Below are 27,460 nucleotides of genomic sequence, written 5' to 3' on the forward strand. Positions count from 1 at the left end.
TGGTCAGCGTGGCCAACTCAGCAGCACAGGTGACCATGCAGTCCCCCCAGAATCGTAAAGCGTAGAATGTTTCTCGGCTCCCCCTATCGTCTCCGTCCCTGGGGTTATCGCAGATTAAAAGGCGAAAAAAACGCGCTCGTGATTACATGTTTTCTGAGCTCATGCAGTCCTCCCGCATGGATAGGGCACAGCTTAATGCATGGAGGCATTGAGTGGCACAGGCCAGGAAAGAATTAAGTGAGCGTGAAGAGTGGAGGCAGGATGCGATGCTGAGGCTAATGGGGGAGCAAACGGAGATGGTGAAGCGTCTGTTGGAGCTGCAGGAAAGTCAACAAGAGCACAGACCCCCGCTGCATCCACTGTATAATCGCCTATCCTCCTCCCCATGTTCCATAGCGTCCTCACCCTGATGCCCAAGAATGCGGTGGGGGAGGGTCCAGGCACCCAGCCACTCCACTCCAGAGGATGGCCCAAGCAACAGAAGGCTGTCATTCAAACAGTTTGATTTTTAGTGTGGCTGCAGTAAGCACTGTGGCCTTCCCTCCTCCCCAACCCCACCTGGGCTACCTTGTCCGTTATCTCATTTTTTATTAATTAATAAAGAAAGAATGCCTGGTTTCAAAACAATAGTTACTTTATTTCACGGGGGGGAGGGTGGTTGGCTTACAGTGAATTAAAATCAACAAAGTGGGCGGGTTTGCATCAAGGAGAACCACACACAACTGTCACACCATAGCCTGCCCAGTCATGAAACTGGTTTTCAAAGCCTCTCTGATGCACAGCGCGCCTTGCTGCGCTCTTCTAATCGCCCTGGTGTCTGGCTGCTCAAAATCAGACACCAGGCAATTTGCCTCAACCTCCCACCCCACCATAAACGTCTCCTCCTTACTCTCACAGATATTATGACGCACACAGCAAGCAGCAATAATAATGGGACTGTTGGTTGCACTGAAGTCTGACCTAGTCAGCAAAGAGCACCAGCGAGCTTTTAAACGTCCAAAGGCACATTCCACCACTTGCTCAGCCTGTAGTTGGCCTGCTCCTTACTACTGTCCAGGCTTCATGAGCCATGGGAGCAAAGGGTAAGTGCGACCGCACAGTGCTGCAGGCTGGGAGAGCAGCCTGAGGCAGAAGCCTCCAGCTCGCATGATATTCCAGGCAGGACTGAATCTCCATGAGACAAAACTTAAAGAAGAGAATGACCTGGAGTCTCTGGCTCCCATTCGGTGCTCTAAGAGGAGAATAGCCATGTCTGTCCAGGCGTCCCTGATCTACCTCACCGAGGTCTGCCAGGAGCACCCAGGAGACCTATGACAGCTATCAGTCCTACTACACCATCTGCCACGAAGGCAAGGAGCTGCTGCTGTGTGGTGACATACGGTGAGCTGAGCGGGCTCCATGCTTGCTGTGGTATGGCGTCTGCACGGGTAACCCAGGAAAAAAGGCGCAAAACGATTCTCTGCTGTTGCTTTGAGGGAGGGAGGGGGGCCTGACGACACATACCCAAAACCCGTGACAATGTTTTTGCCCCATCAGGCACTGGGAGCTTAACCCAGAATTCCAATGGGCAGCAGAGACTGCGGGAACTGTGGGATAGCTACCCACAGTGCACCGCTCTGTAAGTCGATGCTAGCCACGGTAGTGAGGAAACACTCCACCGACTTAATGCGCTTCGTGTGGACATACAAAATCGATTGTATAAAATCGGTTTCTAAAAATCGATTTCTATAAAATCGACCTAATTTCGTAGTGTAGACATACCCTCAGACACGCATAGAGTCCTTAGGTCAGTTTCACTGTACAACTGATGCTTTAGAATTGCAAAAAGTCCTTTACAGAATCATTTAATCCAGTCCTAGTCCAATGTCCAAATTTCAATGTCAGGGCAGTCCAGAGGGGACTGGAGATCTCAGTCTTATGATTCACACTCCCCCCCAAAATAAAGCTTAGGCAGATCAGGTAAGAAAGGATCATTTTTGCAGCGTCTCAACAGCACACAGTCCTTGGCTGAACAAGAGGCTTTTGAAGTAACCTTCTATTTCCTAAACATCACTGGTAATTAATTACATGGCTTAACATAAGGTGATGCTCCATAAAGCAGTTCATAGACAAACAATGACATTATTACAACCAACCAACTAAACCTTTATAATTCCTTTTGATCTCTGAATTAACAGAATATAGCCCTAGACAGGAACCGTATTTCCATTGTTAACCTCTAACAAGATATAGCTAAACAACGACTACTACAGTTACCATTTTCTTCCATGTCTTTAACAATACACGTTTACCTTTCGAAGCTCTAGTTTATCTAACGAGGACACACTTTTCTAATATGTCTCTAAAGGTTGAATCTAGGTCAATGACGTGCAATTTCCTTAACACTTTCTGTCCCTGTGTCAGAGAACTTTAGATCCTGTGTGAATACTCTCATGTTTAATGAGGTGTGATCTATGTGTGAAATTTCCCCACAGTCCAAGCACTTGTGGGGTCTCTCTCCAGTGTGGATTGCCTGATGTCTAACAAGGTTTGAGCTCTGTATGAAACATTTCCCACAGTCTAAGCACTTGTGAGGTCTCTCTCCTGTGTGGATTCTCTGATGTTTAACAAAGTGTGACCTCCATATGAAACCTTTCCCACAGACAAAACACTTGTGGGGTCTCTCTCCTGTGTGGATTCTCTGATGTTTAAGAAGGTCTGACCTCTGTATGAAACATTTTCCACAGTCCTCACACTTATGGGGTCTCTCTCCTGTGTGGATTCTCTGATGTTTAACAAGGTCTGACCTCCGTATGAATTTTTTCCCACAGTCTAAACATTTATGGCGTCTCTCTCCTGTGTGGAATGCCTGATGTTTAACAAGGTCTGACCTCCATATGAAACTTTTTCCACAGACTAAACACTTATGCGGTCTCTCTCCTGTGTGGAATGCATGATGTTTCAAAAGAGCTGACCTCCGACTGAAACTTTTCCCACAGTCCAAGCACTTGTGAGGTCTCTCTCCTGTGTGGATTCTCTGATGTTGAATAAGGTCTGACCTCTGTATGAAATTTTTCCCACAGTTCACACACTTATGGGGTCTCTCCCCTGTGTGGATTCTCTGATGATTAACAAGGACTGACCTCCGACTGAAACTTTTCCCACAGTTGAAGCACTTATGGGGTCTCTCTCCTGTGTGGATTGCCTGATGATTAAAAAGGTCTGACCTCTGTTTGAAACTTTTCCCACAGTCCAAGCACTTATGGGGTCTCTCTCCTGTGTGGCTTAGCTGATGTCTAATTAGTTCTGACTTCCAAATGAAACATTTCCCGCACTCGAGGCATTGAGAGGGTTTCTCTCTTCTGTGGCTTCTCCCATGGTTATTCAGGGCTGAGCGAGTATTGAAGCTTTCCCCACAGTCCACGCATTGAAGTGGTTTCTCTCCAATATGGATTGTCTGATGTGATCTCAGAATGAATCCTTTCCCATAACCGAGGCATTCATAGGGTTTGTCTTCCTTGGAATTTGTCTGCTGGGTTGTGGGATTATTGTCTCCTTCCCCACATTTAATAGATTCATCCACTTTCTTCCTTGGGTGGTTTCCCTGAAGCATCTCTGACCTGTGCCAATTTCCCCAGGCTTCTCCCTGTTCCCAGCACTGGGAAAAATTCCCTTCAGCTCTTTGCACAGAGGTCCCCTGTGGTTCCACTTCCCCGGGAACTTCCTCATGATCATTCTCCTCCTTGTTTTCACCCACTCTCTCATCACCTGCCAGGAAAGAGAGACAATTCAGACAGGAGTCATTGTGCTGGGGAGAAAGAAGAATAGCACCGAGGGAAAACGCGACACACTACAGTTGCGAATACTGAGCAATTGGATTTTGCCTCCACATCCCACACAAACACTCACAGGGAAGGAGAGACAGAATGGAAACTCCTGCAGCTAACAGGACAGGTGGAAAGCCGTGAGCAATATCTGCTGACTACAGCGCTGCCCTGGGCGAGATGAGGAAGAACTGAGGGTGCTTACTCACACCACATTTTTACGATTCTCAACTTTTTCTTCATTCCCCAGATGATTTCAGTGTCAGTCCTCACCTGTGCGGGCCCCTCTCAGGCTCTCTCTTTCCTCGCAGGCCTGGAGATCCGGGACCCACGGCTCTTCCCCTCGTTCCAGGCGGGAGATGAGCTCAGGTTTGGGAAGGGAGAATCCTATGCGGGGGGGAAGGAAAATCAGACCAGATCAGGGTGCGTGGAGGATTGAGAGCGCGTCTGTCATGAAGGACATTCTGTGAGCGGAACCTGTCCCTGTGCTCTGCTGGGGAACATGGAACCCAAGAGGACAGAAACATGGTCGCTGAGCCCCCTTGGAAGAGGCAGATGTCTGGGGAGGTGTCTCACTGGAGAGGGCAAGGAGATGCAAGTCTCTCGCACAGAGCAACTGTTCATTATGCAAAACATTCCCCTCTGATCTAACTGATGAGGGAAGAACCTGACGAGATTCATACATACAAACTCAATGGCTTCTAATAACCAAGGGGATGGGAATCCCTTACCCAGCGAGGTCACTATCTCGTAGTTCTCCTGCATGATATCACTGTAGAGGGCTCTCTGAGCGGGGTCCAGCAGAGCCCCCTGCCCCTGGGTGAAATAAATGGCCACGTCTTCGAAGGTCACCGGCATCTGAAACAACAAGAGTCCCGCACTCAGCGCCTGCTGCCCCAGCCACAATCCCGCTAGTCATGGGAAACGAAGAAAAAAAAAGTGAAGCTGTGGGAGGGCCAGAGTAGCAGAATCCCACCCCCACCCTGCTCAAAGCAGCCAGGAGGCTTCAGAGGGTGGGAGAAGGTGAGAGCTCCCTGTCCCCCGCAGCACATGGAGTAGGGCATCCCTGACAGACACAGTCTGATATCGGAAGCAGAGCTCTGAGCCGGGGACAGGAATCCCAAGAGCTTCCCTTCGTATTTCACAGCAGCCTCTGGCTAGCTGGTTCAGGCTCCAGCCCTGTGCAGGGGGGTTGTGTCCCGTTTTTGAAATGGGCGAAGGTCCCTCCCTCCCCACCAACAATGGGCCTACTCAGAAAATCAGCAGGTTTCTCATACCCTGTCTCCTTCCCGCCTCTCCCTTCCCCCGCCCAGCAGCTCCCTGAAAATCCCCTACCTGAGCTGGCTCCATCACAGCCATTTCCCTTCCCTGTCCCCTGGAAGACGGGACGATCTGGAGCGAAATGTGGATGTGATTCCTAAGCCTGTTGGGGTAAGAAGGGCGATGGGGAGGTTACACAAGGGGCTTCGGTCCGTGTCACACCCCGATTCCCCCCAGGCTCTTCAGACCCTCCCAGTAGCAGCACCTCTGAGCCAAATACTAGAAAAAGAGCAGAATCAAAGGGGCCATTTTGAGGGATTGGCCCTCATTGCAGTGTAAACCCCTCTCCCTTAGCAATAGCCAGAGCCCTCTGGTGGCAACACCTGAAGAATGAGCTGCCCTGGACTCCCCCGGCAGCCCCTGGGGAGAACCAGGCAGAGGCTGATCCCATTGGCCCATCCGCACTCACCCCCTGCCAGAGCCAGCAGTGACTCTGGTCTGATTCCAGTGTGGCTGAGATCTAAAACCTGCCTGGAAATCAGGCCAAGGCCTAGCATAGCCCTGAACACTCAAGAATCAGAGCCCCAAAGATCATGAGTTTGTCCCTTTTTAAAAAAAATCCAACGGAAGCTGGGAGCAGTGTGTGTGCGGGAAGGGAGGGGGTTGCCCATGGACATTTCCCTTGTAACTAGGCTCTGCCAGGGAAATGTAACTTAGACAGACATCATTGTCTTTTACCCCTGTTGTACATGAGGATGTAGGGGCAGCCCTAGACTAGCTGCCAGCAACTGATGCCCTAGGCAAACCATGCAATCAGCACCCCCACCCGCAAATGCCCACGGCAGATCTAGGCTGAGGTTTTTGGTAAACTGGGCCTTTGGTAAACATTTTGCCCCTTTTTTCCTTTTAACGTTTTTTAAGCGTTTTCTTTTAAACAGAGGCTTAATTATTCGGTTTGTCCGTCTGTCCTTCTATCCAACCAATGTTTCTGAGATCAGATAAAATAGAGACTCAACATTTTCAGAATAGATTTGTACATGACAGCTAGATGATATTTCAGTCTGATTTCAAATAAAAATGTATTAAAAATGTTAATTATAATTATTTATTATTAGAAATCCGAGATCATCCATTACACTATCCTGCTTTAACTGCCATTACCACCACATCCAATATAGAAAGAAGTAAGAAAACTCTTCAATGAACTTTAACCAGTATTTACAAAACACTCTAAATAAGAAACACTCTGTGCTCTTAAAACATGACTTTTCTTGCTTTTAAGTTTTGAAAATTCAGACACTAGTTCTTTTAGCCTTGGTCTAAACTGGGGGGGGGGGGCGATGTAAGGTACACAACTTCAGCTACATGAATACCTCGATCGACTTACCACGGCATCTTCATGGCGTTGGGTCGACGGCCACTGCTCCCCCGTCGACTCCACTTCCAAGAGCAATCGGGGATCAATTTATCGCATCAAGACTAGACGTGATAAATCGACCCCCGATAGATCACTACCCGCCAATCTGGCGGGTAGACATACCCTTAGATCCAGTTTTCTAGCTATTTCACGCTCTGTAGACATTGTTGAAAGTCCAACAAGTCTCTCTTGCATTGTTGAAAGCAGATATGTTTTGATCAATTTTAACTTTGAGAAGCTAGGTTCCCCACTAGCTATGGAAACTGGCAAACTTAAAATAATGCATAGAGCTATTAAAGTGTTTGGAAAACTGCCTGAGAGTTTATTTTCACAAACAAAGTTCAGTACTTCTAAAGGAGTGTAATGTTTCTTAAGTTGTCTTGAAAAGCCTGAAGCTGACTACACAAATCTGTAGCATCAATGTCTTTTGAATTTTCATGAGTCAATGCCAACTCCAGTTTTATGGAAAATTCTCTTATCTGTTTTTCTGTTTTCTTTTGCAAGCTGTGGATATCATACAGAAAGCCAAATACTGACTCTAGCTGCTGCATCTGTTGAAATCTTTCGTCAACCAAGTCAATAGCAGTATCAAGGACTGTGAAGTAGAAATTCACTTTGAACCTTTGCTTTGGGTTCTGAATGGGTGTGTCTCGTCCTTCATATGCAAACTGCTGTTTCTTTTGCCGAATACGAACGGGCTCTGCCTCAAATTCTGTCGGAAAGTCTATTTCTTCAGCAAGCTCGAGAGAATCTACCAGTGTTCTTTCGAATCCTTCATCACTTCTGAATTCCTCCAGAATATTTTTAGTTTTCTGCAGTTTTTGATAGCAGAATGTATGTTCAGGTTCTTTTCCTGAAGCTGCTTACTACTGAGGTTAATCTCGAAAAGGATATTATACAACAAAATAAGTGAAGTCATAAATTTGAACTTGGAAAGGCCATTTGCAAGAGCTTCTGCATCTGAACGTTTTGCAGATGATCCAGTAAAGGTAGTATCATCAGAAATTTCAATTAGGGCATCGTAAATGTTTCCAAGTTCATAGCGAAGAGTCTTCAAAGCATCAATGCAACTCTCCCATCTGATCTGACTAAGTGGTTTCACAGTTAGAGAATTCACATGGCAAATCAGAATCTCCCAACGGCATGTTGAGCCTGAGAAAAAACACATAAACACGTTGCACCAGGTCCAAGAAACTCCTTGCCTCCAAATAGCATCTAGCAGCATCATTGACAACCAAATTCAGAGAATGCGCATTGCAAGGAATGAAAAAGGCCCTAGGACTGATTTCCATCATTCTCCTTTGTACACCATTGTCTTTACCCTTCACATTACTCCCATTACCATAGCCTTGGCCACGTAAGTTTTCAACAGATAATGACATTGTTTCAAGAATCGTTTCAGTCATAAATGCTCCAGTCATCTCCTTCAGTGGTACAAAACCACAAAAATGTTCCTTTATGAGCACTTCAACATTATCTTCATCTGCAGACTTTTCCGTATCCACAAAACGAATGATTATCGTCATTTGTTCAATATGACTCACATCGGGTGTACAGTCCAGTATTATTGCAAAGTATTTTGCAGAATGGGCAGCTTCTATAATTTTCTTTTTAATGGCATTTGCTAGGACTTGAATCAGTTCATTCTGCATATTTTTTCCTAAGTAATGAACCTGTGTTTCATGATCAGTTATTTTACGTAGATGCTCCTTCATGACTGGATCAAACAAAGCTAGGTATTCAACACATTTTAAAAAGTTTCCATTACCTGGAGTTATAATTTTTCATTTCTACCGTGGCCGCAGAATGCTAAATTTTGCCCACTGAGAAATCTCACTAAAGCAATGAGACGCTCTAATATTTGTTGCCAATATTCTTCTTTTTCCTTGATCACACATAAATTTTCTTCATCGACAGTTTTTCCTTTTTTCAATCGTAATTCAAGTTCTTTCCAATTTTGAAAACATTCCAAATGTTCTGTACTTCTTTCATGTGAAGAGAGAATTGAAGATATGTTTTCCCAGTCCTTCGAACCATTTTCAGTAAGTGGTATACCAATTGCTTGATTTCTAAACAACTTGCAGCAAAAGAAAAACACAGAGTCCTTCGACACTAAATATTGTAACCACTTTCGATGAATTTCTTCCCCATGAATGAGTTTCCTCTTGTAATGCTGAGCAGAGAATTTTTTTTTTTTATTTCCATCCTTAGGGAAGGGAAATTCATGAACTTGTTCGGGTCCATGTTCCACGAGAATTTGCCACACCCTGTCATCACATGTGGGCAATGAAACTGGCTCCCCAAATTGTAACTTGTTTGTAACTTCCTCATCCTTTCTTTCTTCTACTTCATTTACTTCAATTTCTACATGTCTCTCTGAAGGTGAATAAATTTTCTCCACTTCTGTATCAGTCTGATGCTGTGAGCTACCCTCATCTCGAAGTAATATACCTTCATCTTGATGTTCCAAACTGCTTTCATGCTTTTCATGGATGTGAACTAACCTTCTCTCCAAGTAAAAGACCTTCAGCTGGATGCTGTGAACTACTTCCATCTTTATTTGGATTAAAGAGATAATATTTCTGGAAGGATCCCTGCTATTTCGCTTGGTCCTTTTCCTTCTCAGCCTTTCGTTTCCAATACTCAACTCCTGAGGGTTTTCTTTTTCCTCTTTCTGCCATGGGGCATTTGAATATTGTTATGTACTGTGCTCCCCACTGCAAGCATGATAGCGTTAAGGATGGCTGACACATCCACCACATGGCTGGCGATTTAAACCACATTGCAGCCATCCCAACGCGTCTTTTCACTGCTTAAAGGTTCAATGATTAGTAACATACACTCACTCACCTATTAAAACAGCTAGTTACAGCGTTTACATGGAAACAAAATGACCTTTTTCGACGTTATAACCCGACACTGATTGTTTGGAAAGTAATCCCCTTCCTCACGGTTACCCGCTTGGAGCGTGATGTCATCACTTTCGTAGTCTATTAAGCATTACCGTTGTTACTTTTCTTTTGTAGACCTTATTACATGTGAACCAGTTAAAACAAAGAAAAGTTCTAACGTTTAATAATGCTTAAAGATACTCACATTTTGGATTTATAATGCTGAAAGACGTTATTCTTTATTCTTTGGCACCAAGAAACACAAATTTCCACAGTATTTGCTCAATTCTTAGCCATCTACCTGCAACGTGTTAAAATGACCGTTTGACATGTATCAACTTGCGATATCACCGCTCTACATGAATTTCTGGCTATGTGACCTTCATGTATATTCCAGTTAGCTGTCACTAGCATTGCAGCTCTTGCGGCTGGCGGAAGTGTTTCATTGTGGCTGAGTTATTGCTTATCAAGATTGCGGAGTGGGTCATCCTGACCCTATATCGCAAATTGGAAAAAAATTAACTAAAATATTCTTTATTTTTGCAGTAAATATATTAATATGTCAAATATTTTATTCTCAAAAATTTAGAGAAATGAATTATCAGTCATATTCCGTCCGTACACGAACGGGAATTGAACTAATGACATCTTCATTATTTTATTTGTATTTTTTTCCATCTTTTTGGGGGGGGTTTCATTTTTTTTTTAAATTTTATTTTTTTCCTCGAATTTGGCGCCCCATTTAACTTGGCACCCTAGGCGACCACCTATTTCACCTATATGGATGAGCTGCCCCTGTGAGGATGGTCATATCTGTGTCTGTGAGTGTGATGCTCACAAAGGTGTGAGGCACAGTCTGGCAGTTGTAACAAAAATATATTAAGCTCACTTTACAAATTGTCATGTCTTGTCTCAGCACAGGTGCAGAGCGTAGGGCTGATCTTGCTCCAAAGCATCCAGAAGTAGGGTGGGGCAGTTATCAGACATGTTCTGAATTTGTTTCCAAAGCTGCATCGGATGTTTTCATTGGGGACATGGCACCTGGCACGGCCGCTCCCTCTTTACTCACCTGAGAGCTGAGGCAATCAGAGCTTGGAGGGGAGATAGGTATTTAGGACAGTCACAGTCTCCATGCTCTAGAACGGCTCTGAATGAAGCCAGGCAAGACTCTGGTGCAGTGTGTCTCCCTCAGGGCACACTCTCACCAGGGCAAGAGATCAAAGGAGTCTTTATAGTTCACTCCCATGGAACAAGAGTGCCGCCATTTGGTCTGTGTTCCTTACAAAGGGGATCACCGAGCAGCCAGGCCAACACCCTCTGTGCGCACAGCAGGACCTACCGTGACACTATCCGGCCTTCGCCCTCCTGCTCATGAAGGGTGTCCTGTCCTTTGCAGAAGAGAGAAGAGGAGCGAGATCACCTTACATTTCCACCTCAACCCATGTACTGAAATTCTGTCAGACCAAAGCTGATACTTGGGAAATATCCTAATGGCGTTTCTACACAAGGGAACATTCAGGGAAGATGAGATGAGCGCCCAACTGCTTCTCTTTGGACTTGCAAAATTGCATGTGGGTTACACCTGGACTATAGAGTACTTAAAAAATGTTCAAGAAGTGATCAAAGACCTCATCATTTATAGTGTTGGGGGGGAAGGTCTCCGGCACTGGTCTGTGGCTGTCCTGACTGCCAAAGTCAAAATTAAGGCCACCTGACTTCTGAATGAGAGCGTCCATATAGGGATTTAAAGCTCTGGAATTCATGTGGATTAACTTCACACCTTTAACATCAGACCACGCAGACAAGCCCTGAAGAAGTAAAGGGAAGGGAATAAGAGAAATTGGTTAGGGGGGCTAAGGGAGACTCTGCTAATTCTTTTACTTTTAAAAGATTTAATTTGTTTTCCGTGACACCCCCACAAATGGACGTAGACATTCAGAGGCAGCACCTGGCACAGGAGCAGAAGCAGGAGAGACACAATCAGCATCAGAGTTTTCAGCCCATGAACAATAACGGGTCATTTAACATCAGAGTCAGCAGCACAGTCTGTGTCTAGAAGCAAATGGGTGTTATTCCCATGGGGTACCTCCCCTGCATTAGCTAGCCCACTGCGAAAACATAAAGGAAAGGGTCAGGTCAGCACACTGTGTCCCCCGGCCTGACCAAGGCAAAGGACACATAGAATAATTCATTTTAAAAATTCTTCAACTTTGGCCGTACAAACCAGTACACGTGTCAAAACGAAGAACATCCCTGAAATGGATCACAACAAAAATGGTAAAACGTAGGCCATTAGAAGTATAAACGATGTGGTTGAAAAATCCACATGAATGCACGCAATAAATGAACTCAGGAAAGTAAAGTGGGCACTTCAGAGTGTGCAGGATGGAGGGTTACTTACAGAAATAAGGTTTTAAAATCAATTTTCAATTGCAAGTGGGGGAGGGGAATCACATGTTCCCAGAAGTGTAAAATGGCACTGAATGTTACAGGGTTGGACAACCATTCTAGATGTATGGACCCTTTGGAAGCAGTAAACCTATGTAGCTAGTACACCCCAAAGGCTCAAACACAGAAAGGTAATAAAAGAAAAGCCTCTTTCTTTCTTTCTTTCTTTCTTTCTTTCTTTCTTTCTTTCTTTCTTTCAGTTCTAGACTGTTGGGTTCATAACTCACAGGGTTTGAATTCTTGGGGTTGTCAATCTATCTTGGGGTTGCATATCTATGCTTAGTAAAAAAAAAAAAAAAAAACAGAAAGTTCCTTTTGAGAAGCCCTGTATAGGAGACACTCTAAGGCCCTTAGGGGCATATTTTTGAAAGGATTTCGGCCACTAGTGGAATATTACAAAGTATCTAGGAGCCTTGAACCTTGAAACTTCTGGCCGTTAGTGAATATTTGGGAACCAAATTCTGTACATAAATGGGACATGGGATAAAGCACTAGGGTGCTGGATAGAGAGAAAAAGTAACAATTGGCTAAAGCAAAGGCAAGTGAAAGAGTTTACAGACCAGCCCATGAAATCAGTCAGCGAAAGCTTATGCTCAAATAAATTGGTTAGTCTCTAAGGTGCCACAAGTCCTCCTTTTCTTTTTGCGAACATTGCAATAGAAACAGGAACTGTTACAGTATCACAGTGAGATGTGAGAACAACTATTAATATTTCCCAAGATTATATGCCATTAAAATAGGAATACCATGGCAGAATGATGTCCCTCCGCACAATGCTAATGAAGTGTAGGATGAAGAGCTCAGAGTAATACAAAGAATATTTTCAGAAGGAACTAATGTAAAGGAGTGAAACTGCCCAGACTGGATTCCAAGGGGAGTCAAACTCAGAGGGACAGGGACAGGGGCGAGGACACATGGATGAAGCGCTGGGCGGCTTGACACAGACACAGGAACTGAGACCGGGATTCTTTTAAACACTCAAAGCAGGTGTGACCGTGAGATCTGTGTGGGGGTGTCTGTAAATATTTCACTGGATCAAGTCCCCTCTAGCACCTCAGTCACATCTTATGCAGGGGGAGAGCAGCCCTGTCCGGGCACCACAATGTACAAGGCCTTTAAGGACACGGCCCTAGGAAATGGGCACTAAAATCCTAGGAAAGGGGAGAGGAAAAGCCCCAGTGGCCCCCCCTCCCCCCCACACACACATTTTTGCAACCACTGCAGCTGGCTCAGCCCATCTGGGGGAACTTTTATCCCCTCTGCCCCTCATTATTCCTGGGTTTCCCCCTCCAGCCTGCCTGGCGGGGCCTGTGCCCCGGTTCTTCCCCCTCAACCCCCCTAGATGTCGCTGTCCCAACCCCCAACGTGAGCCGGGCTGGCTCCCCCCGCCCCGCACACACCGGGAGCTGGCGGCAGCTTTCCCGGGCCCGGGGCAGGGAATCGCAGCCGGCTCCGCGGGGAGCAGCCCGGGGCCAAACCCGCCCCCTGCAGCCCGGGGGTGACGGGGGGGGGGCGGGTCTCTCTTACCTTCCCCCCGAGCGGGGCCCCCCGGGGCAGGGGCCGGGCCGGGAAGGGGCCCTGGCCGGGCTGGGGGCTCTGCCCTGGGAGAGGCTCCCGGGGAGCAGCGGGCTGGGCCAGGCTGGAGGTTCCCCTCTCCCGGCTGCAGCCCGGGCTCCGGGCTCCCAGCACCAGCCGCCGGGGCGCGGGGATCTCGCCGGGAGCCAGAGTCCCCGCAGCGGCTGCGAGTCACTTCCTGGGCCGGGCCTGAGCCCCGCGATCCTCCCCCCAGAGCCGCCCCCCAGCCGCTCCTGGGTCCTAGCGATCAACCCACCGCGCTGCAGCCTCCTGCCCCAGACCCTGCCCCCTGGGGACCCATCTCCCCGGGCTCCTGCAGCTTCTCCCAGTCCTCTGTAGAAACTTCTCCTGTCACCGTTCAGCCTTGCTTGCAGCCTCCCTGTAGGATAAAACCTGATCAGCCCGTCTGTGACAAAGTTCTCTCTGCACTGGGCTGGCTAAGGCCTTGCTCTAACCCGCCCCTCTGGTCACAGGCTACTGGCACTGGTGAAAAACATCTGGGTGTCTCAGCTGGCTGGGCCAGATTTGTAGGGGAGAGAGAGAGAAGGCAAAAGGAGAGAGAGCAGAAGTTGGGGGTGGCATAATAGTTTAGCCCACTGGCAGAGGTGAAAATAAGCCAGGCTGGTCTGGCATACTGGCAAGAGCTGGTACACTGCCGGCCGCACCGGCACGGGGCAGCTTCCCTGGGCCAGCGGTTTAAAGGGCTTGAGGCTCCTGGCAGTGGCTGGAGCTCTGGGCCCTTTAAATCACTGCCTGAAATCCAGGGCTCTGGCAGTGGGGCTCGGGCATTGATTTAAAGGGCCAGGGGCTCTGGCCACCGCTACTGCAGCGGAGCCCTGGGCCCTTTACATTGATGCCGGAGCCCCAGGGCTCCAGGCCACTGCTGCAGCTACTGCTCCTGCCATGATTTAAAGAGCCTGGGGCTCCCAGTCCCTGCTACTGCAGCAGCCGGAGTCCTGGGCCCTTTAAATCTCAATTTAAAGGGCCCAGGGATTTAAAGACCCCGCCAATTCCGGTTGAGGCCCCGCCCCCTGCTCAGGATTCTGGCATAGGGCTAAGTCCTTTAAGTTACTTTCACCCCTGACCATTGGGAAGGAAACAGACGCATGTGGGGAAGGCTGGCAGCAGAACCTCATGTTTCACATGCCTGGGGAAGTTCAGGATTTAGCCAAAATCAAAGTCGGTGGAATTGAGGATGTCGGCTGGCTCCCCTTCTCTGGTTTGCCCTGCTTAGCTTGTCTTTCAAGATCAGGGTGATGAAAGCTCAATGGTGCCATGCTGGGTCCCAGAAGTCAGGGGGTGTGAGGTATACCCCAGGGTACAATCTGGATTGTTGAACTGCTTAATTCTCCATCCCAGGGCATCTTTCATTCTGCTTCCCAGGGTGAATAAAAATCAAATATATCAGTTTTTTAATTTAAATTGGATTTTTTTGATAAAATGCTTTTTGAGGAAAACACTTATCTAAAGATAGTTTTAATTAAGATATCTTTGAGCTATAATGTATCTCATCAGGGAATAGGGATTATAGATTCTAATTCTATAGTATGAGACAATATATTCATGGAATGTTTAAGAAAAGTTTTGTACATGAGCTCCTATAGTTCATTCATTAAGGACCCAATTTTACAGGGTTCCATAGGCTTCTGTATAGATTACTTAGGTTAATCTATCCATCTACCCAGTGCTTAGTCTAGAAGACCCCATCAGAGATGCTTAGTTTCCCAGTTCTCAGACTATGCCTTTGTGTCTCCAGAGGTAACATGCTTGTTAACAGCCAAAATGTTTTAAAATAATATAGAGAGGTGAGAAATAACAGACCTCACCTCTATTGTCCCTCTGCAAATTTGTGTACACAGAGTCAATCCCTTCCCTCTCTCCAAAAGTGCAAAGTTTCAAAAAGTTGAATGAATAGAAGAATGTTGGAGGTGGAATAGATCTGGACAAGGAGAAGAAGTCTGGAGATAAATGTAAGAAACGATGGATATATGCTTTTCTGTTAAAATATTATATCTTTGCTGTTGAAGAAAAAAATCCAGAATACTTAACGTTGTTGTTTTAGTGAAATAAAACAATTTAAACGTCTGTCTGGTGATGTTCTCCTCCTAATACAGCATGACACGAATGAAATAACCAAACAATGATATAACCAAATGAAAATAAATGAAATGAAATAACCAAACATTCATTGTCTGATATAACTGTAAAACTCATCTGAAAAGTTTTCAAAATAAATCACTGTTTAAAAATGTATTGTGTGTACCTTCTAAAAATGAAACCTACATTTAGCTCTGAGTTGTGAAGAATATGTATTAAGGTTATTACAACCAACAAGAATGCACTTTTATGTAGAACACCATGATGAAATCAAATCCACCCTGCTGCTTCCCTGTGTGAACAACAAACCCCTCCGTGCTCTGCTCACACACAGCCACTAGCATCCAAACTCACTCCTGACTGCACTGTACTGAGTGTGACTAGCCAGACACTTATGAAGTTACTAAAGGACACAGCAACATCAGCCAGTTTTCTACTCCCAGCCTTGCACCCCGGGAATCTGCATCTTGGACTGCTCAGTCTGTTCACTTTGCTGGACAAACTCAATAATTAGTGGGTCATCCCCCCCACAAAGGGGTCGGATTAGGCCACAGTCTTGTTCTCTCAACTCTTATCCCCCAAACACTTCAATGAAAACACACAGGTCCAGACAAAACACTAACCACGGCCAATGGGAGCTTCGGGGGAGGTAACTGGATCCCTGTGCTCTCCCTCCCTCAGGTCCGGGCAACTTCCTGGAGCGGTGCGAGGGCAGGGCAGATAGGCGGGGGGGGGGTCCACGGGGAGCTGGCAGGCCATAGAAAATAACCCCGCGTGTTTGAGACCCCTGACTTATGGGGTCTTTCTCCTCTGTGGCTTAACTGATGTCTAATTAGTTGTGACTTCCAAATGAAACATTTCCCGCATTTGAGGCATTGAGAGGGTTTCTCTCCATAGTGGTTTCTCCCATGGTTATTAAGATCTGAGAGCTTATTGAAGCTTTTGCCATGGTCCAAGCATTGAAGGGGTGTCTCTCCAGTATGGATTGTCCGACGTGTCACAAGCTGTGATCTCACAATGAATCCTTTCCCACACTGCAGACAGTGCCAGGGTGTCTCTTCCTTGGGATTTGTCTGCTGCGCTCTGGGATCTTTGGCTCCTCCCCCACCATTAGTAGATTCATCCACTTTGTTCCTGGGGTGGTTTCCCAGAAGCCTCTCTGACCTCTGCCAATATCCCCAGGCTTCTCCCTGCTCCCAGGAATGGGAAAAATTCCCTTCAGCTCCTCCCAAAAAGGTCCCCTGTGGTTGCACTTCTCCAGGAACTTCCTGATGATGATTCCGGTACCTGTTCTCAGCACCTGCTGGGAGAGACACAATTCAGACAGGAGTCATTGTGCTGGGGAGGAACAGGAATAGCACCGAGGGAAAACCTAACACAAAGACTGAGCAATTGGATTCTGCTTCCACATCCCACCCAAACACTGACAAGGCAGGAAAGCTAGGAAGCAAACTCCTGCAGCTAAGAGGCTGGGTGGAATGCCCTGAGCGATAACTGCTGACTACAGCCCTGTCCTGGCTGAGATGAGAAAGAACTGGGGGCATTACTCACACCTCATTTTGGGATTCTCAACTTTTTTCTTATTTCTCCACATGGTTTCTGTGTCAGTCCTCACCTGTGTGGGTGCATCTCAGAAGCCTTCCTTCCTTCCAGGCCTGGAGATCGGGCACCCACGGCTCTTCCCCTCATTCCAGCTGGGCGATCAGCTCAGGTTTGGGAATGGGAAATCCTGTGCAGAAGGCAAAATCAGACCAGATCAGGGTGCATGGAGCATTGGTGGAGGATTTGTTACTAAGGACATTCCGTGAGTGGAACCTGTCCCTGTGCTCTGCTGGAGGAACGTGGAATCCAAGAGGATTGGGAAATTATCACTGAGCCCCGTTCCACAGATGAAGTTGTCTGGGGAGGTGAGTTGAATTATTATTACACCCTCACTAGGCGTTCCCAGGATCTGTGCGCTCTGGGGGCCTTGCTGACTCACACACAGGTCTGCACTTAAGACCCTGCTTCTTCCTAAACCTGCAGAGCCCAGAGCCCTCCCCATGCATGGAGCTAGTCTCAAGAAGGGAAGTGAACAGTGATTGTATGTGCAGCCAAGAAACAAGACAGGACAATGCTGGATTTATGCCCCTTAAATGCTGGAGGGGTGGGGATGGTTTAGCTTGTCCATTGGGTTTTGACAACCTTGTCTCACTGGAGAGGGCAAGGAGATGCAAGTATTTCTCACATGGCAGCTGTGCATTATGGAACCCATTTGGCTCTGATCTAACTGACCGGGAAAGAACCGGACCACATTCAGATACGCAGGTCCCAAGGCTTCTAATAACTGAGGGGACAGGAATCCCTTACCCAGCGAGGTCACCGTCTCGTAGTTCTCCTGCATGACGTTCCTGTAAAGGGCTCCCTATGCGGGGTCCAGCAGAGCCCCCTGCCCCTGGGTGAAATAAATAGCCACCTCCTCGAAGGTCACCGGCATCTGAAACGCCAAGAGTCCCTCACTCAGCACTTGCTGCCCCAGATACAATCCCACTAGTCACGGGAAAGGAAAAAAAACTGTAAAGCTGTGGGAGGGTCAGAGTAGCGGAATCCCACCCTCACCCTGCTCAGAGCAGCCAAGAGGCTTCAGGGGGTGGAGAAGGTGAGAGCTCCTTGTCCGCCCCTGCACAGGGAGCAGAGCAGGGTCTTCTCATTTCCCACACACTTGCCAGCCACAGGAGGAGACGGGAAGCAGAGCTTTGAGCTGGGGACGGGACAGGAATCCTGACAGCTTCCCTTCGTATTTCACAGCAGCCTCTGGCCAGTAAGGTCAGGCTCCAGCACTGGGAGTCTTGAAAATGTTCCCAGCCCTGCCGAGGGGGTTTATATCCTGTATGAGAAATGGGGGAATGTCCCCTCTCCCCTCCCCTGCCACCAATGGGCCTACTCAGAAACTCAGCAGGTTTCTCACACCCTGTCTCCTCCCTGCCTCTCCCTCCCCCCCGCCCAGCAGCTCCCTGAAAATCCCCTACCTGAGCTGGCTCCATTACAGCCGCTTCCCTTCCCTGTCTCCTGGAAGGCAGGATGATCTGGAGCAAAACATGGACATGATTCCTCAGCCTGTCAGGGCGACAGGGGCGATGGGCGAGGTTACAGAAGGGGCTTCAGTCCATGTCACCCCCAGATTCCCTCCAGGCTCTTTAGACCCTCCCAGTAACAGGAACTCAGAGCCAAATGCTAGAAAAAGAGAAGAACCAAAGGGGCCATTTGTGGGGATTGCCCCCCACTGCAGTGTAAACCCTTTTCCCTTAGCAGCAGCAGGAGCCCTCTGGTGGCATCACGTGAGAATGAGCTGCCCTGGACTCCCCCAGCATCTCCCAGGGACAGGCGGGCAGAGGCTGATCCCATTGGCCCATCCGTGGTCCCCCCTGCCAGAGCCAGCAGTGACTCCGGTCTGACTCTGGTGTGGCTGAGATCCGAGTCCTGCAGGGAAATCAGAGCAGGGCCGTGGGCAGACTCCACAACTTATCAGACACAGACCTCACCAGCATGGGTGTGTCTGACAATAACACACTGAGAGCCGTGTGTGTGTGGGCGGGAGGGGGGATAGGTTGGGTTTTTGCCTCTTAGCCTCTGCACCCTGTGGGGTTAGTCCCCCGATCACTCCCAAACGTGGTTTGACCAGTTCCAGGAGGAAAAGAGCTTCTCTCCGTTCCTCCCCAGCCTTGTGTCGGATGGGGTGGAGAAGCTGCCTTGGCAACTCCCCTCTCCTGCCTCCCCACATCCCCCCTTTCCCTTGCAGTGCCACCCACTCACATCTTCCCCCATTCCAGCCTCGCTCCCCTCAGCCTCACAATCCCCCGGATGCCCCTATCTTCCCTTCAATGCACCCCTGCCCCCATCCCAGTCTGTCCCCTGCATCCCCAGCACCTGCCTCCTGCCCCCACTCCACTCTCCCCGCACCTCTTTATCCTCCTCCCCCTACAGCCCAGGTGCATGTGTGTGGAGGGGGACACTGCTTCCTGGGGCAGCGGGATGAGTGGTTATTTAAACATGTGTCCCCAATTAAAGGTTCTCCTGATCCCAAAGGATCAGCTACACACCCAGGTCAATAGACAAATCAGATCTTACTCAGAAATCATGCGGTTGCTAATCCTTTAGTATCTAAAATGTAAAGGTTTATTAATAAAAAGAAAGGTAAGAGTTAAAATTGGTCCAAGGACTCAAATACATACAATAATCACAAAACTCTTGATTCAGGCTTATAGCAGTGATGGAATAAACTGCTGGCTTAAGTCAAGTTTCTGGTTACTTCCAAATCATTAGAAGGACCTCTGTTCCCTGGTTGGAACACTCCCCTTGGGATAAGTGCATAGTCCAGAGGTTTGAGCAGCAGAGAAGCTGGAGGAGGAAAGAGGCAAGATGGAGATGTTTCCAGGGCGTTTTATATCTTCTTTTGCCATGTGGAGGGAATCCCATTGTTCTTACTGTGGAAAAGAACAGTAACAAGATGGTGTCCAGTCACATGAGCCAGCACATGGGCAAATCACCCCTCCATGACTCAGTTCTTTACAGGTAGAAGCCATTGCCCACAGGTGAGTTTAAATGTTCCCAGGAAGGCTGGGAAGGGACAGCTCAGTGGTTTGTGCATTGGCTTGCTAAACCCAGGGTTGTGAGTTCAATGCTTGAGGGGCCATTTGGGATCTGCGGCAAAAATTGGGGATTGGCCCTACTTTGAGCAGGGTTGACCTCCTGAGGTCCCTTCCAACCCTGGGATTCTATGATTCTAAGGCTCATCAGATGTGGATTGGGGTCTCCAAAGGCCCATTGTCAGCCATGTACTTCTTGATGGGCCACTCAATTTGAATAGTCCCTTCGCAATATGCTGGCCAACTGCTTCACTGGTCCTATTCAGAATTAAACTCATAGAAATACATGTAGCCAATACTCATGATTTCAAATACAAAAATAACACATGCATACCAATAGCATAATCATACCCAGGTATTGATATTGTTTCCCTAGGCACCTCCCAAGACCACTTTTGCACAGGTTTGTTGCAAACATAGAACAGTGGTTGCAAAAATGATCTATATGTTCATATTTTAATCAGATCACGTCATATAGGGGACACAGCAGTCCTTTGTCCTTGCTCCCAGCTTCTTGCTGTGGTGACAGACTGCAGCCCCTAGTCTAGCCCTTCCCTCAGGGGCAAACTGCAGTTCTTGGATGGGCCACTCTTTTGCAGCAAGTGGGACAGACCCACTTGCTTTTCTGGGCTCCACTCCCAGGACCCTCTAGGGCCAGCACTTACTGCCTCTCCTCCAAGTTCTCGTGCTTACCTCTTTATCCCTGGGCCACTTTCCCATAGCCCCAGCACCTTCGCTGCCCCCTATCCGGGCTTCAGTCTGGCGGGCAGTCAGGCTGGAGGTCCACTTGCTCTCCTGACCCCACCCCGCACTGCTCTTCCCCTCACACTTCCCTTTATAGACAGCTAGTCCTTTTCCCTCAGGCTGGAGAAAGAGACTGCTCCCTGCTCTCCTGAACAGTCCTTTTTATATGGCTCTCACTGGCCCTTCTTGGCTGCTCCATCAAGTCTTCTTTCCATTGGCTCTCTCTGCAAGCCCTCCTCTCATTGGCTGGGCCAAAATTGTTATGTGTAATATTTTCATAAAACAGTCTAGTTCAAAATCAAATAAAAAAGTTAAATCAAAAGGCAAATGTTTGTTTTATTCAACTTAAAATACAAAGTGTTTAATATCAAAAAAATATAATATACTAAAGTCTAATACATTTGCTTAAGTAAAACAAAAAAAAATTTCATTGGCCAAATCTTTCAATTAAAAAAATTGGTATTACAATTTGCACACCAACAGTCTTTAAAAACAAAAACATAAAAAATTAATCCACTCCCCATATTGTACATAAAATCAATAAACAACAAAAACACTCAAGCCTCATTAATAATGCCTTATAAGGAATATAGGAAAACAACTCCATATTAGTACAGCAAAGTTGTTTATCAGCGTGAACAAAATCTGCAGTTACCTAGCACAATATTACAGCTGGGGGTTTTTACAGAGCTGGCTGGTGCAATAACATACAGTTGGGGATCTTTCGGACACTGCTTGGTCCCCCTCAGTCCCCCTTCCAGCCCCTTCCCACATACCCAAAGTGGCTTAACTGATTATCTGTGTCAACAGACACAGGCCAACTGCACTTTACTATGCTGGCCTAAGTCATACAGGACACAGGCCTGTAGGTTTCTTGCGTTACAGCATTTCCATATAATAAGCTTTCCTCTCTATAGATCAAGTTTAGGCCTGAGAAATTGTCCGCACAACCCATAACCTCAGCCATACAGAACACAATGCCATCCACAGGCTCAGAAACACCCCTGACATTCTAATCAAAGGGGCTGACAAAGGAGGTGCTGTAGTCATCATGAACAGGCTGGATTATGAACAGGAGGCTGCCAGGAAACCTTCCAACACCACATTCTACAGGCCACTGTCCTCCAATCCCACTGAGGAGTATCAAAAGAAACTATGCTGCTCAAGAAACTCCCTGCTACAGCACGGGAACAAATCTACACAGACACGCCCCTACAGTCCCGACCAGGGGTATTCTATCTGCTACCTAAGATGCATAAACCTGGAAATCCTGGACGCCCCATCGTCTCAGCCATCGGCATTCTTACAGCAGGATTATCTGGCGATGTGGACTCTCTCCTCAGACCCTATGCTAACAGCACTCCCACCTATCTTCGAGACACCACCGACTTCCTGAGGAAACTACAACCTATTGGTGATCTTACACCAATATTCCACACAATGATGGGCTACAAGCTGTCAGGAACATTATCCCTGATGAGGCCACGGCACACCTGGTGGCTGAGCTTTGTGACTTTGTCCTCACCCACAACCATTTCAGATCTGGGGACAATTTATACTTTCAAGTCAGCGGGACTGCTAGGAGTACCCGCATGGCCCCACAGCATGCCAACATCTTTATGGCTGACTTAGAACAAAGCTTCCTCAGCTCTCGTCCCCTAGCACCCCCTCCTCTATTTACGCTACATTGATGACATCTTCACCATATGGACCCATGGGAAGGAGGCCCTTGAAGAATTCTGCCAGGATTTCAACAATTTCCACCCCAGCATCGACCTCAGCCTGCACCAGTCCACACAAGAGATCCTGGACACTACAGTACAAATTCGTGATGGTCACATAAATACCTCCCTATACTGGAAACCTACTGACCTCTATACTTACCTACATGCCTCCAGCTTCCATCCAGGACACATCACACGATCCATTGTCTACAGCCATGCCCCAAGATACAACCGCATTTGCTCCAATCCCTCAGGCAGAGACAAACATCTACAAGATCTTTATCAAGCATTCTTAAAACTACAAAACTCACCTGGGGAAGTGAGGAAACAGACTGACAAAGCAAGATGGAGACCCAGAAGTCACCTTCTACAAGACAGGCCCAACAAGGGAAATAACAGAACACCATTGGCCATCATGTACAGCCCCAACTAAAACCTCTCCAGCACATCATCAACGATGTACAACCTATCCTGGAAAACGATTCCTCGTTCTCACAGACCATGGGAGGCAGGCCAGTCCTCGCTTACAGACAGCTCCCAATCTGAAGCAAATACTCACCAGCAACACACCACAGAAACACTAACCCAGGAACCAATCCCTGCAAAAAATTCCATTGCCAAATCTGTCCCCATATCCACTCTAGCAACACCATCATAGGACCTAACCATATCAGCCATGTCATCAGGGGCACATTCACGTGCACATCGATCAATGTGATCTATGCCATCATGGGCCAGCAATGCCCCTCTGCCACGTACATTGGCCAAACCGGACAGTCTCTATGTAAAAGAATAAATGGACACAAATACGACATCAGGAACGGTAACATACAAAACCCAGTAGGAGAACATTTCAGTCTCCCTGGACATTCAATAACAGATTTAAAAGTAGCCATCCTTCAACCAAAAAACTTCAAACACAGACTTCAGAGAGAAACTCCAGAGCGACAATTCATTTGCAAACTTAAAACCAACAATTTGGGCCTGAAGCAGGCTCACTACAAAAGCAATTTTCCCTCTCTTGGTATTGACCCCTCCTCATCAGTCATTGGGAGTGGACCACGTTCATCCTGTGTGGATTCTCCCATTTTTAATGGGGTATGATCTCTGTCTGAAACTTTTCCCACAGTCCAAGCACTTATAGAGTCACTCTCCTGTGTGGATTTTCTGATGTTTAAGCAGCGCCGGTCTCCATGTGAAACTTTTCCCACAGTCCAAGCACTTATAGGGTCTCACTCCTGTATGGATTCCCTGATGTTGAACCAGCACCGGTCTCCATGTGAAACTTTTCCCACAGTCCAAGCACTTATAGGGTCTCACTCCTGTGTGGATTCTCTGATGTTTAACCAGCGCCGGTCTCCATGTGAAACTTTTCCCACAGTCCAAGCACTTATAGGGTCTCACTCCTGTGTGGATTCTCTGATGTTTCACCAGCATTGATCTCTGTATGAAACTTTTTCCACAGTCCAAGCACTTGTGGGGTCTCTCTCCTGTGTGGATTGCTTGATGATAAACAAGACCTGACCTTTGTATGAAACTTTTCCCACAGTCCAAGCACTTGTGGGGTCTCTCTCCTGTGTGGACTGCCCGATGTTTTACAAGGTATGACCTCTGCTTGAAACTTTTCCCACAGTCCAAGCACTTGTGGGGTCTCTCTTCTGTGTGGACTACCTGATGTTGAACAAGGTGTGACTTTCTTATGAAACTTTTCCCACAATCCAAGCACTTGTGGGGTCTCTCTCCTGTGTGGATTGCCTGATGACGAACAAGGCGTAACCTTCGTACGAAACTTTTCCCACAGTCCAAGCACTTATAGGGTCTCACTCGTGTGTGGATTCTCTGATGTTTCACCAGCACTGATCTCTGCATGAAACTTTTTCCACAGTCCAAGCACTTGTGGGGTCTCTCTCCTGTGTGGATTGCTTGATGATAAACAAGATATGACCTTTGTATGAAACTTTTCCCACAGTCCAAGCACTTGTGGGGTCTCTCTCCTGTGTGGATTGCCTGATGATGAACAAGGTGTGACCTATGAATGAAACTTTTCCCACAGTCCAAGCACTTGTGGGGTCTCTCTTCTGTGTGGACTACCTGATGTTGAACAAGGTGTGACTTTGTTATGAAACTTTTCCCACAGTCAAAGCACTTGTGGGGTCTCTCCCCTGTGTGGACTGCCCGATGTTTTACAAAGTATGACCTCTCCTTGAAACTTTTCCCACAGTCCAAGCACTTGTGGGGTCTCTCTCCTGTGTGGACTGCCCGATGTTTTACAAGGTATGACCTCTGCTTGAAACTTTTCCCACAGTCCAAGCACGTGTGGGGTCTCTCTTCTGTGTGGACTACCTGATGTTGAACAAGGTGTGACCTTTGTATGAAACTTTTCCCACAATCCAAGCACTTGTGGGGTCTCTCTCCTGTGTGGATTGCCTGATGTTGAACAAGGTGTGACTTTGTTATGAAACTTTTCCCACAATCCAAGCACTTGTGGGGTCTCTCTCCCGTGTGGATAGCCTGATGACGAACAAGGTCTGATTTCTGCTTGAAACTTTTCCCACAGACCAAGCACCAGTGGGGTCTCTCTCCTGTGTGGCTTTTCTCATGTGAATTTAGTGCTGACTTTGAACTGAAACATTTCCTGCATTCAACGCATTGAACGGGCTTGTCTACAGTGTGACTTCTCCCATGGTCATTAAGATCTCTGTGCTTATTGAAGCTTTCCCCACTGTCCAAGCATTGAAATGGTTTCTCTCCCGTATGGACTGTTTGATGTGTAACAAGTTGTGATCTCACAATGAATCCTTTCCCACACTCAAGGCAGTGCCAGGGTGTCTCTTCCTTGGGATTTGTCTGCTGCTCTCTGGGATTCTCGTCTCCTCCCCCACCATTCACAGATTCATCCACTTTCTTCCTGGGTTGGTTTATCAGAAGCCTCTCTGACCTGTGCCAATTTCCCCAGGCTTCTCCCTGATTCCAGCAAGGGGAAAAATTCCCTTCAGCTCTTCCCAAAAAGGTCCCCTGTGGTTCCACTTCCCCAGGAACTGCCTCATGATGATTCCCCTCCTTCTTCTCACTCGCTCGCTCAGCACCTGCTGGGAGAGACACAATCCAGAGAGGAGTCATTGTGCTGGGGAGAAAGAGGAATACCACTGAGGGAAAAGCCAACACAAAGACTGAGCAATTGCATTCTGCCTCCACATCCCACCCTAACACTTACAAGAAAGGAGAGACGGGAAGGGTGGAATGGCGTGAGCAATATCTGCTGACCAGAGCCCTGCTCTCGGTGAGATGAAGAAGAACTGAGGGCGTTACTCACATCGTATTTTGGGATTCTCAACTTTTTCCTTCATTCCCTGGATGGTTTCTCTGTCAGGCCTCACCTGTGCTGGTGCATCTCCGAAGCCTTCTGTCCTTGAAATCCTGGAGATCGGACACCCACAGCTCTTCCCCTCGTTCCAGCCGGGCGATAAGCTCAGGTTTGGGAATGGGAAATCCTGTGCAGAAGGTGAAATGAGTCCAGATCAGGGTGCATGGACCATCGGTGGAGGATTTGTCACAAAGGACGTTCCGTGAGTGGAACCTGTCCCTGTGCTCTGCTGGAGGAACGTGGAATCCAAGAGGATGGGAACAGGGTCACTGAGCCCCCTTGCGCAGAGGACGTTGTCTGGGGAGGTGAGTTGAATTATTACTACACCCTCACTAGGCGTTCTCAGGATCTGTGCGCTCTGGGGGCCTTGCTGACTCACACACAGGTCTCGACTTCAGCGTACCTCTTTCTAAACCTGCAGAGCCCAGAGCCCTCCCCATGCCTGGAGCTATTCCCAAGGAGGGAGATGAACAGAGATTGTATGTGTAGCCAAGAAACAACACAGACAAGACAAGACAATGCGGATTTATGCCCCTTTGAAAGCTGGAGGGGTGGGGATGGTTTAGCTTGTCCATTGGGTTTTGACTCCCGTGTCCCAGTGGAGAGGGCACCGAAATGCATGTATTTCTCACATGGCAGCTGTGCATTATGGAACCCATTCGCCTCTGCTCCAACTGACCAGGGAAAAACCTCACCACATTAAGACACGTAGACCGCACAGCTTCTAATAACTGAGGGGACGGGAATCCCTTACCCAGCGAGGTCACCGTCTCATAGTTCTCCTGCATGACGTCCCTGTAGAGGGCTCTCTGAGCGGGGTCCAGCAGAGCCCCCTGCCCCTGGGTGAAATAAATAGCCACCTCCTCGAAGGTCACCAGCATCTGAAACACCAAGAGTCCCCCACTCAGCACCTGCTGCCCCAGACACAATCCCACTACTCATGGGAAAGGAAAAAAAAACGTGAAGCTGTGGGAGGGCCAGAGTAGCAGAATCCCACCCACACCCTGCTCAGAGCAGCCAGGAGGCTTCAGGGGGCGGAGAAGGTGAGAGCTCCCTGTCCGCCCCAGCACACGGAGCACGCCAGGATCTTCTCATTTCCCACACGCCTGCCAGCCACAGACTGGGACAGGAAGCAGAGCTCTGAGCCGGGGACAGGGGCAGGAATCCTGACAGCTTCCCTTCCTATTTCACAGCAGCCCCAGGCAAGTGGGGTCAGGCTCCAGCACTGGGAGCCTGGAAAATGGTCCCAGCCCTGCCGAGGTGGTTATATCCTGCCTGAGAAATGGGGGAATGTCCCCTCCCCATTTCCCTGCCACAATGGGCCTACTTAGTAAATCAGTAGGTTTATCAAACCCTAACTCCTCCCTGCCCCGCTCAGCAGCACCCTGAAACTCCCCTACCTGAGCTGGCTCCAACACAGCCATTACCCTTCTCTCTCCTCTGGAAAACTGGCCGATTTTTAGTGAAACGTGGACCTGATTCCTCAGCCTGTCGGGGCGAGAGGGAGGTTAC

General features: G+C 47.8%; 2 protein-coding genes and 1 long non-coding RNA gene across 5 annotated transcripts; all 3 read right to left on the reverse strand.

The window, feature by feature from the left end:
- Window positions 1-616: 616 nt before the first annotated feature.
- LOC311530848 (uncharacterized protein) lies at window positions 617-13,569 on the reverse strand. 3 transcript variants are annotated; one of them, XM_084647797.1, is made up of 6 exons: window positions 13,347-13,569; window positions 9,577-9,672; window positions 5,139-5,226; window positions 4,535-4,661; window positions 4,077-4,190; window positions 617-3,747 (listed from the first exon to the last, which is right to left on the reverse strand). In XM_084647797.1, coding segments are annotated over exons 2-6 (1,719 nt in total). In that variant the 5' UTR covers window positions 9,579-9,672; window positions 13,347-13,569; the 3' UTR covers window positions 617-2,359. The 3 variants fall into 3 exon arrangements, with proteins under 3 accessions (XP_084503923.1, XP_084503924.1, XP_084503925.1); XM_084647798.1 differs by lacking the exon at window positions 9,577-9,672; XM_084647799.1 differs by lacking the exons at window positions 9,577-9,672; window positions 13,347-13,569 and adding an exon at window positions 10,711-12,002.
- Window positions 13,570-16,286: 2,717 nt separating this feature from the next.
- On the reverse strand, window positions 16,287-17,921 carry LOC311530936. Its single transcript, XR_014714122.1, has 3 exons — window positions 17,841-17,921; window positions 17,107-17,220; window positions 16,287-16,791 (listed from the first exon to the last, which is right to left on the reverse strand). It is a non-coding gene; the product is annotated as an uncharacterized lncRNA (long non-coding RNA).
- A 3,392-nt stretch (window positions 17,922-21,313) lies between these two features.
- On the reverse strand, window positions 21,314-26,829 carry LOC311531007 (uncharacterized protein; the record flags this gene model as incomplete). The annotated part of the gene is made up of 3 exons (XM_084648067.1): window positions 21,314-25,670; window positions 25,962-26,075; window positions 26,703-26,829. The coding sequence occupies 3 exons, from the start codon at window positions 26,827-26,829 to the stop codon at window positions 23,731-23,733; spliced, it is 2,181 nt and encodes a 726-aa protein (XP_084504193.1). The 3' UTR covers window positions 21,314-23,730.
- Between the last annotated feature and the right edge of the window lie 631 nt (window positions 26,830-27,460).

The sequence above is a fragment of the Lepidochelys olivacea genome (assembly GCF_965140295.1).
Source record: "Lepidochelys olivacea isolate rLepOli2 genome assembly, chromosome: 14".
NCBI classification, from domain to species: domain Eukaryota; kingdom Metazoa; phylum Chordata; order Testudines; family Cheloniidae; genus Lepidochelys; species Lepidochelys olivacea.

What these genes read in the sequence shown, in the direction of transcription:
- LOC311530848 (XM_084647797.1), bottom strand. An exon ending in CTGTGATGGAGCCAGCTCAG is followed by an intron (nt 4,662 to 5,138) that starts GTAGGGGATTTT and finishes TTGTTGTTTCAG; the next exon opens with ATGCCGGTGACCTTCGAAGA. An exon ending in CCTGAGAGGGGCCCGCACAG is followed by an intron (nt 3,748 to 4,076) that starts GTGAGGACTGAC and finishes CTTTCCTGGCAG; the next exon opens with GTGATGAGAGAGTGGGTGAA.